Source organism: Phaseolus vulgaris, chromosome 8, assembly GCF_051622355.1.
Source record: "Phaseolus vulgaris cultivar YP4 chromosome 8, ASM5162235v1, whole genome shotgun sequence".
Lineage (NCBI taxonomy): Eukaryota > Viridiplantae > Streptophyta > Magnoliopsida > Fabales > Fabaceae > Phaseolus > Phaseolus vulgaris.
In genome coordinates this window covers 28,449,572-28,461,092 of record NC_143505.1, presented here as the reverse complement: position 1 = coordinate 28,461,092, position 11,521 = coordinate 28,449,572, and the positions used below count along the sequence as shown (strand labels likewise).

The window sequence follows — 11,521 nt, the reverse complement described above, 5'->3', positions numbered from 1 at the left end:
TTTAGGAGATGTTTGAAAATCATCCCTAAATTTCTTTAACAAAGATGGTGAGTAGGTAGAAACCTTTGGTAATGAAAAAGAGAAGGAAGAAGTATACCTTGAAGGCGCAGTTATTTTTGTGTGGGCTAACAAGATGAAACCTGTTTGACTTTCCTCACCTTTTTCATTTTCTCTTTTGGCTTTTGTTTTAATTTGGTCTTGATTTACCTCTTGTAACATTATGGTTCTTTTATTTGGGAACATTGCATCTAATTGTCCCTAAAAAAGAAACATGATAGTTAAGGAAGGGGTTGTCATGAGTGATCATAGCTCACAAAGGTCTAAGTCCCCTACCCCTTCTAGATCCCCAAGTGAGGAAGAAAATGAGATTCCATGTGAAGGAGACTTATTAGTATTGAGGCGCATGCTAGGCCAAGTTTTAAAACCTTTTGATGAAAGTCAAAGGGAAAACATTTTCCACACTAGGTGCCTCATTAATGATAAGTTGTGTTCCTTGATTGTGGATGAGGGGAGTTGTGAAAATGTGGCAAGCACAAGAGTGGTAGACAAGTTTGGGTTATCCACCATCTCTCACACAAAGCCCTACAAGCTTCAATGGCTTAGTAAAGAGGGGTAATCTTTGGTCAATAAACAAGTCCTCCTAGCTTTCTCAATTGGAAAATATAAGGATGAGGTCTTGTGTGATGTTGTACCTATGGAAGCCACACATATTCTTCTAGGAAGGCCATGGCAATTTGATAAAAAGACTTTACATGATGGCCTTACTAACAACATTTCTTTTACCTTCCATGGGCACAAGATCACCTTAAAATCTCTTTCTCCAAGAAAGGTCCATGAGGACTAAATAAAAATGAAAAACAAAAGAGAAAATGAAAAAGAGAAAGAAAGAAAAGATAAATCGAGTCACAAAATATCATCTTCTACAACTAAATCAATCATGTTGACTCGTGCCATGCTACCAACTGCACCTCCAAGGTTTCATTCTTCTTTGTCTTTTTCCTTACCAAATAAATCTAATTACTTGACATCTTGGACAAAGAAATTTTGGGATGGACATCAAACACCTCCTAAGGGTTCTCACATTTTAAGAGGATTTTAATCGCCAAGTTCTTTCATCCCCAAATCTTCTTTTCCAACATGGCTTGTAAGAAGCGCTTACCCTTTTGAACTCCCCAAGCTTAAAGAACATAAGGTTGTTTCACATTCCACACCTTGCACTATCTTATATGTGAACAAACTAACTATGTTATCTACATGAGTTCTAAATTCGAGGTCGAATTCTCTTAAACCTGAAAGGCATGATGCAAACCAATCCAATAAGGAGATGACCAAGGATACATACTATGAGAATTCATCTCAACAATCAAGTGAAGACCTCACCAAGGATTTAGCAGACCTCACTAGAGGAAGAAATGGACACAAACCAGAGCATCTAATGTTCTTCTTGTTGATCTTCTTAAAGAATAAAACAAGTTGTAAATAAATTAGCCACTTGAGGGGTCCAAATAACAAGATAGGATAGAATAGGTGCCTTTAGCATAAATAGGAGTGCTCATAAAGAAATGGGCTTGATCCAAGCCCACTTTTTCAAGAATGCATCTTGAATTAGGGTTTGTGACCTAGTTTCTAGAAGAATGAGCTTTAGGTGCGGTTTTGACTTAATTTAAAGACCTAGGCCGCCCCTTTTGCTCCTTTCCCATCCTACCCTTCATTCTTGTTCTCCAAGGCTCCTTCACTTATAAATAGGATGCCTACCTCATTGTATTTTAGATGTGGAATTTTGAGAAGCAAAGAAACTCTGCACAATTTGTGTAAGCTTATAGTGAGGCTTGTTTCCTCTTTGCATGGTCTTATCTTGAAGAGTGCGAGGCTCTCAAGTGGCGGCCCTTCCACCCATCTTAGTGGCCTCCACACCCCAAGTGGCGTGATCATCCTCACCATCCTTTCCCTAAGTTTCTTCTTGATTTCATATATTGTTCCTTGAATTGTGCTATCGGGTTTTGGCTCATTTATTGAGTATGGATCATCATTTGGTTTGGCAATGGCCACCATTGATGCTTACCATGTTCCCATTTCATTTCCACATTTGCATTCTATATTCACCATATCTTGTTTTTCCATCTTTGCCTTTGTGAAGTGAACCTTCACACTTACTTAACCATTTGGTTAAGTTCGAGTCCAGTGGGAATCTCCCTTAGGTCCTCACCATTAATTGCTAGAATCTCAATCCTAAGTAAAATGTCACATCTAAGAATGGCTAAATTTAAAATCAACTCACATCAATTGGTATTGTCTATTGTAGATTCTTGATATGGTCTGATGGGTCTTTTCTTTAGATGTTATCCTTTTAATCTTTTAGTCATTTATCCAATGTTAAGTTCATGATAGGATCGTTTTATGGTCTTCTTGGTTCGTCTAACAATCTTTTCTATTATATCATCTGATGTGTTTCAAGACAGTTAGTCTTGCTCTTCTTCTTTAATATTTTTGTCTAAGCTTTTATTGCACATAAGTGAACTTTGTTATACCACAATACACCTTATAGTGTTTTTTATCATCAGAACACAAAGACACTCATATCATGAGATCATCTAGCGACTTAACAATTTTTGTGTCATATATATGAGGGTTGGATCATTTGACGTTATGAGCATGTGCGATTGTTTTGTTCAACAACCTTTTCTATTGTCATATCGTCTAGTAAGTCTTGTTCATCTACTCTATTGTTTTTGTCTTAACTTATATTGCACATGAGTGAGCTTTGTTATATCGCAACACCTTATAATGTTTATTATCATAAAAAAATATAGACGCTCATATCATGAGATCATCTTATGGGTATTAGATTATCTACTGACTTAACAAATCCTTGTAAACAACATCGAGTAGGGGAAGGGTGTACTAGTTTTGTTCTAAGTGAACCTATTAGACTTGGAGAATAAAGTCAAGTCATGCTTCCTATAAGAGCTAAGACAAGTTGATTTTGATGATGATGTTGTTTGAAGAGATGGTGTTGAAGATGTGTTACTTGTTACATTTTTTATTGCATGTGTTTGTGAGTCTTGCACACAAAGTAAATCACAACTATTCAACTTTAGCACACAACCTTAATCATAAAACTTGTTTTGAAAGGTTAACTTTTTTAGAAAGGTTTTAATTCTAGTTTAATTGATTAAGCTTCTATGTAATCAATTAGTTTGATCTTGATGTGTCTCTAGATTAATAAGAACAAAATAATCGATTATCATTTTTTATAATGTATTAAAGCATAGAACAAACATATATGTTTTTAACTAGTCTGAAGATATTTGATTAACAAGCTTAAAAGTAGACTGATATGTTCTTAATTATTTTGAAAATTGATAAAGAAAAATAATAATTGATTAAATGGTAACATAATCAATTAAAATGGTGAACATATTTCTCTTAAACTCACTTTATTCCATGAATAATTGATTAAAAACTTAAGATAATCAATTAAATGTACCAAAAAAATTTAAATAACATTTTGAAAACTTTATAAGTGGAACCTTTGATTCAATCTTTGAATAACTTTTATCAAATATTACAAAAAGCGATCTTAAATGTTTAGACTGATAAAAATTGAGTTGTTCTCGCATTATTTTGAGAGTGCAGTAAAGAATCATTTAAGTAATCTTTCCGCTCTCTTGGTTTTCTTAAAGAATTCAAAAGACTAAGTGTTAGTGTTGAAAATTTCCTTGTCGTTGCTTCTATTATGTATTTGATAACTTCTTTATATTATTGAGTTGTTGTAATAATCCCGTATTGATTCTTCTTGAAGGTTTTCAAGAGTTATTTGTTGTATTCCACTTGGTGTGATCTAAGGGTAGAACATATCTTCCTTGAGTGTGTTCAAGAGTTCATTTTCTTGATTTTTATTTTATATATGTTTCGCATGTGTTGAGAGCTTGTAATAGACATATAAAGATAGTGAATTTCGGTTTTTCTAAGCTTGAATAGTTAAGACTTGACGTAGGATCTATTTTGATTTGAACTAGTATGAATCTTATTGTGTAATCTCTCTCATTCTATTTTGTGTGTGATCTTTGTCCATCTTGATTCCTTAATTAATTACATTTAATTTTTAATTAGACTTTTTTTTCAAATTATTTTAGGAAGGAGTTAATCTTCTCAAGAAAGTTTTGAAAACCAATTAAGCTCTCCACTTGGTTTAACTTAGCCTTAATTTCTTCTCCAACACTACTTACATTACTCCAATTTGATTCGTGATCTACCATTAAACATATCTTAGCTTCTTCATCACTAAAGCTTATGCTACTACATGAGCTTAGATCATGGGCCTCTGAAACCACATACACCTTCTTGTTCATCGATTTCTTGAATTTTCTTTCATCAACCTATTTTTCATGTTAAACAAAGGACAATTAGCTTTAACACTATAATGACTAATTACTTTTTGTCTTTAAATTAGTTGTTATTAAATGATTTTTTTGTAGTGTAATATGACTAATTCCCATATTAAAAATATTTGTATGTTGATAAACATGGCTAATCTTGATGTGTTCCTCAATTTTTATGTTGTGCTTGTTCTTATTTTTGTTCTTGTTTCTCATGAACCTTGAAAACTTCTTTACCGATACGTTCAGATTCAAACAATACACTACAAGAAAATTATTAAATAGAAATCGATTTTAGAGACAATAAGTTGCTATATTGACTAATTAGATACTGTTTTATAGACTAAAAAAGTTATTGGTATATAAATTACTTTCTAAATTGGTATCTAATTAGCTACCAAGTTTTTAGCTACCAACTTTAGAATCTAAATAATTGGTAGCTAAAACCTTGGTAGTTAATTAGATACCAATGTAGAAGTTATTTATCAAGAATAAAAATTAATTTAGATACCAATAATTTTTTTAGTCTCTAAAATAGTATCCAATTTAGTCAATATAACAACTAATTGTTTTTGGTCCCTAAAATTGGTTTCTATTTAATAATTTTCTAGTAGTGATATAAATTTTGTTGTTCCTCTTTTGTCTCATGATCTACTATAGTTTTGAATGTTATGTCGTTTCTATTCTTGGTAGAGGGGTTTTCATTTTCTTTCAACTTTTCAAATTCTTACTCATGCTCCTTCAACTTGCCAAAAAGGCTTTCTATACTCATTGTTGTGAGGTATCTTGATTAAGAGATAGTTGTTACCTTTGACTACTAAGTTCTATTCAAGGATTTCAGAATCTTTATATAACATCAAAGCTTTTTCCAAGATACAAGATTATTCATTATATGAGTGAATCTTTTCTTCGCACCATAAATGTTTTCATCCAAAGCGTCCTGAACATCCTATATTTTTTAGTGAGGGTGTTCTTTCTTAATTTGTTCACAAGTTTTGTGCAATTATGTGTAACTTCTAGAACATTCCATATCTCTTTAGGACTTCGACTAATAAATACCCTATAAACCTCATTCATTAATAATGCAAAAGATATAATATTATTATCTTAAAAATCATATTGGGCTATCTTATTTTCTTCCATGCTCCAACTGGAGAATTCATTTGGAAGATACTTGTTTTCAACTATTTTAAATTGGAATGAATGTGCCATTACCACAACATCCTAAACTCCCCTATCAACTTATTCAAGAAACATTTTCATGCGAACTTTCCAAAATTGATAAGTTTCCCACACTAACAAATGTGGTTTGTTAATAGAAGCACCCTCAACAAACGTTGGATTGTGATTAGCCAGTTTAGGGTATTTTTTTAATAACTATAAAAAAACTAGCTCGAAGGAAATTCTAGGAATTATAGGCTAAATCACTAACGAAGAGTAAGGGTGAATTGATTTTTTTACACTTTTAAACTATTAACATATTCTTTTCAAAATCTTTCTTCAAACACTTTGTGAGAGAATAAGTTTTTGTGGAATTTAAAAAGACAAGAATCAAGATAAGAATAAAGAGATTGCATAATATCTTTTAGACTAGTTCAAATTCATCCGATCTATATCCAATATCAATCTAAACCTTGAAATGATTGTATCCACTATTCAGAAATGTTCAAATTACAATCACAATACACTTGTGAAACGTGCAATCACACTTCCAAATCATGGAAATAACAATCTCTTAAATAACCCAAAAAGAGATATTACAATACCTTTGCAGAAACCTACTACAAATATACCTATACATGGTAAAACACAAATCAACAAAAGAAACAAGAAAGATATCACCTAATTGTGATGAATATTTCGGATTGAACAAGCAAAACTAAACAAAAATGTTGAATACATAACTTTCTTAAGTGTTTGTGAATGATGTCTCAGAAATGATGTTCTTGATAGTGTTTATATATATGTCAAAAGTTTTGAACTTTGTAAAGTACTTCTTAGGTAGAAACAATCTCAGAAACTATCTATAAAGATGTTTCGGTTTTGACTTAATCGATTATGTTAAGTGATAATAAATTATTGTGTTCTTAGTTGTTTTTAAAAATACAACTGATAATCAATTAATAATTCACTTAATTAATTATGTGAGTGACCATGAAAAACATTCATTAAAGAATAATCAATTATGTTAAGTAATCAATTAAAAGCACAAGCTACTGAATATTTTCTAAACCCTAAACTAAAAACATAATCAATTCTAATAAATATCTAATTCATTAAACGACCAAGCAAGGATTTTTAGAAAATAGAACAAATCAACACCCAGTGATTATATAGAAAGATGATTATTATCATCAAAAGCATGATTTTGAAATAAATTGTGTTGACCTAACTATAATCGATTAATACTAATGATTATTGATTGCCAACCCTATGATAATAGGTCATTACATGATATAATCAATTAAAATGTTCTTGAAACATCTTGTTTAATTTTTTTAGAATGTTTTCGCAAATCACTTAAGATTATATAAGTTTTGATTTATTGAATTTAAATTCTTACATTTCCTATACACAACACACATAATTAAGGAATTACATTTTAACACATAATACTTCAAAGATTCATAATCAAAACATATTCGATACTTCAATTTGCTTGATCTTGATCATCTTGATCAACAATGTCTCCTTATTTTCCACAGGCCCCCACCATTATTTCCTTCACACGTTCTACAATCAAACATATCCTAAGAACCATCCAAGTATCCAATTTACAATCATATTCATCAAGATAGCCAAACCTACACACAAAGTTGCAAGTTCCATTTCTTCTTGGTGCAAGAACTTGACTAAGAACCTAGCAAGAACCTTGCATCCCTTTTTGAACTTATCCAAGAACCCTTAGAGAACCCGACACACCCCAATCTGTAGCCTACCCTCACCATTTCAAACCCAAAAAGCCGCTAAAAAGAACCAATTCACATAGGTGTTGTTCTTCTTGGAACACCAAACACGTAGGTAAGTTATTTCCTTCCCATTGGATGATATTTTAATCTTTTATATAGGTACACCAAAATCTACGAAGGTTAATTCTTTTTGGAGATTACAAGGATGCTTTTGGTTAAGCTTTGAATTTTCTTGAATCAAAATTTTATGTCCATAATTGGTCAGCAACTAGGAGGCATAGAAGTGCATTCACACTTGGTTTTCAATAGGTTATGTTCCTTTTAAGTACCTAGGGTTCCTTTATTTAATGATAAGCCAAGGAAATGCTATCTTCAACCAATTGTTGATACTGTACAACAAAATTTTCAAAAGTGGAAAGGAAATACTCTATATTATTACACAATTTTCATGTTTACAACTGGCCAACCAGTTTGCTAAAACTGAGAATAGGTGGATGAGGTGTGTCAGTTGGTAACAGTCTCATAGATACAGGTGTGTCAGTTTAGATCCTCTAATGGACTGGGGATTAGGGTTACCTTCTAGTTTAAACAAAACTATCATGCTTAAACTTGGAGGAGGCATATGCTTGTTGAGGATATAGTTTAGGCTGTGAGTCTTGAGTAGGCGTGGTGGTTATGTTTCTTGTGTCCTTTCTTTTCTTTGGTTTAGCATTGAAAGTAGTATAAATGTGGCCCATGATGATATGAATTGGTAGCTAGGCGATGCCATTAAAATCGGCTTTTAGAATGATATACATAGTTGGAAAGAGCATTGGTGGAATTGTTGCATATTCTACATCACTTTCATAACCAATTAACTTCTAAGGATTCTGATTTCATTGTTAATGGGCAGAGGGGTAATATAGAAGTTATAACTGCTAGAAATGCAATTCTGGCTCAAACTATTCGTAATCATTCATCTAGAATCTTTGCCTGATAAGTAATGACAGAAACAAGCTTGGGATGTTATGTTGTCTTTAAAACAAGCATATGGTGTTTCCACTGTAGTCACTAAATTATATTTTCATAAATGTTCTATTTAAAGCCCTTTTAAAATTGTAACTTCTATTCATCATCGATCACCTTGTTGAAGGGAGAATTTTGTATGATTGTATTCACAAATTTAAATACACAGCCTAAACATGGCCGGTGACTCAGGGGATAGTCATCAAGAAAAGTAATTACTTTCTCTATAAACACCCCTGACGTAAATAGGCAGAACTAAGTCAGCAATACGCTTCCCAGGAAGAGCTAAAAGCCAAGAAGAGCTAAAAATACACAAAAGCTAGGAGGCAAAACAACAACCACCTGTTTTTCCACCATTACCAATTTCTTGGTTGGGAACAATTATTCTGCTTCCCTTAAGAAGCCCCGAACCCCCATTATCATCATCATTCGCAGTGAGTGATTTCTTGGCATGAATCCGATATATCTCAGTTAGAATGGTCAAAAAGCAAGTTTCAACATTAGTGGACTCAAGTGCTGATGTCTCCATAAAGAACAAATTCTCTCTTTGTGCAAACTCCTCTGCATCTTCCATTGGCACTGCTCTAAGGCTTGCCAAATCAGACTTGTTCCCAATTAGCATGATGACAATATTTTGGTCAGCATGGCCTCGCAACTCTTCCAACCACCTTACCATGTGGTCAAACGATTGACGCTTAGTCATGTCATAAACTAACATTGCCCCAACAGCACCTCGATAGTATGCACTGGTAACTGCCCTGTACCTGTAAGAAAGAAAGAGAAATCAATTTCACAGGCTAAACTAAATACCAAATAAAAGCTTCAAATTTGTGAAGTCTATGGCATATGAATTCAATGAAAGATGAAATTCAATCATTCAGGTGGAATTTAAAGAAGACGCAAAGACAATATATGTAAGCAAGCAAAACCAAAAGATGCAGGGATCACTTGCAAGTTGGTAGAAAGTCGAGCTGTATTTCAAGATGTGGTGAATGCATGAAGACGTACCTAATACGGGGGTTACTACCCTAAGTAATTGAGGGGTGGTCTTGAAATGAAGAAAGTTTTCTCATATTTCTTAAGAAAAACTTGAAATGTGTTAGAATATAGTGGAATATTTTTGTGACGGAACCGTACATTCATTCCTTTCTTTTCATTTAAAATATTTGTGTATCACATATATTTGATCTCTATATCTAAGGAAGAACTTTTCGCAACAGTTCCATGACAAAAAGAAATAAGTATTAACAAAACCTACTAGGAAGAGTTACCATATGAGATCAAAATCAATAACTACTTCATCACTGCAGGATCCAGCTAATAATTTTATAAATCTATTGAAGAAGGCAGTACAATACCATAAGTCTCTTCTTTTGAAAACAACCTAACATGTACATTTTATCCACAAATCTGCTCACAAGATACCAAGTGAAGTTTTCTTTATAGCTAAACAAAAAGTGATTTAAACTGATATTCAGGCAGCCACAATCATTCATGCTTTGCATTAAATAAACAAATTTAATTTCGGTATTTCTACTGGTTTTCTTGGTAGAAAGCTCTAAAACTAGTTGGATTAGATCTAAAACTTCATAGTATTGCCGTCCAGTACGCCAAGTGTAGAAATTGAGTCCGTATTGGAAGTATATGTGCACCATAATCATTTTTAATGCATCATAGTGCGGGTGTTACAATTCCCTTGCAAGGTACGGTCTTGAATCCCGTATCAATTATATGAGATTTTAGTGTGGGTTTATAACGTGTTAGACTTTCTTATTATAATGTCTGACTATTGTGCTGTGGTTCTCTCGAGTTTTTCATATTTGATATCCAAGTATGTTCCATTGAGGGCTTTTATGATATGGTTCTTTTATCTATTGTAAGACTAATAACATGAACGAGGCATCATCTGTTAATAAGCAAGATTGAGGAAAGTAAGATTGTTAAAATTATTGTCTTAACCATTCAAGCAGTATTCTTTATGTAGAATAATATCCACTACGATCGACTAAAATGGTACTTCTATGAACCAATGAATGACGATAAAAATGCATATTTAATCAGCTAGTTGCCTGCACGAAATTTTTCTATGGACCCTTAGATGGTAATCAATACACCCAAGCATATATCTTCAAATTTACTCAGTAGCAGCAAACAACTTTTCAAACAAAGTCACATAAAAAAGTTAGAACTTACTAATTTCGAATGTATATGCATTGCTACAGAAAAACTGCATAGCTAGGCCCTTTTAGTGGAGTTTTCAAAAACCTGAATTGACATGCTCAAGGACTCTCGGATGATAATCATTAAGCGTTTTCCTTATCCAACAAAAATCATTAAATTGAACTTAAGCGTAAGCAAATTTTAATTAACATGTCTTCTATGCAGAGATTATTCCTGTATCATATGATATCCATGATGATAACCTAGAAAATGATTAAATTCCATATACGGTATCTGAATTATGAATTGATCCAATTGAAGCATTCCATAAAAAAATAAAAATGGGTAAATTTTTGTATACCTTTCTTGGCCAGCGGTGTCCCAAATCTGAGATTTGACTGTTTTGTTATCAATGATGAGTGTTTTAGTCTGAAACTCAACCCCAATGGTTGCCTTGGAATCGAGGCTGAATTGGTTCCTTGCAAAGCGTGCAAGAAGTTGAGTTTTGCCAACTGCGGAGTCCCCAATCAACACCACCTTGAACACGTAATCAATCTTTTGGCTGTAATCCCCGTACAAATTCGACATCCTAAAAACAATTCCCTAACCCACATGCATCAAATTCTAATTAACCGCTATATAATGGGATCCTCACTCATCACCATTTGTTTGGTAAAGAAATTGCAAGCAATCAAGACATTTAATTTCAATAAGTAATCAGAAAAAATATTGGAAGATCACAGATACTTGATCGTGAGAACTGGGAGGGCGTGTCGTGATGCAATCGGAGAAAGAAAATGAAGGCAAATTCTTCCTCCTTTCTGGATGTATTTTATTTTTCTTGCGCTACACGGAATATTTCTTTTTTATTATTATATATTCTCATCATTAGCATTGAAATATTACTATTATTAATAAGGTACACTTGTAAAATATATATGTATATATATGTGGGAAATATATATTATTTCGTTTAATATTGAAAATTGAAAAGTTGAAATAGTAATATTCTGTACTTTTATCACTTTGAAATGTAATAATTAAAATTTTCTATTCTTCCTAAATATG

At 32.7% G+C, this 11,521-nt stretch overlaps 1 protein-coding gene across 1 annotated transcript; it reads right to left on the bottom strand.

Moving 5' to 3' along the window:
- Positions 1-8,365: 8,365 nt before the first annotated feature.
- LOC137826676 (ras-related protein RABA4d) lies at positions 8,366-11,301 on the bottom strand. Its single transcript, XM_068632746.1, has 2 exons — positions 10,815-11,301; positions 8,366-9,057 (listed from the first exon to the last, which is right to left on the bottom strand). Exons 1-2 carry the CDS (start codon positions 11,039-11,041, stop codon positions 8,613-8,615), a joined length of 672 nt encoding a protein of 223 aa, XP_068488847.1. The 5' UTR covers positions 11,042-11,301; the 3' UTR covers positions 8,366-8,612.
- Between the last annotated feature and the right edge of the window lie 220 nt (positions 11,302-11,521).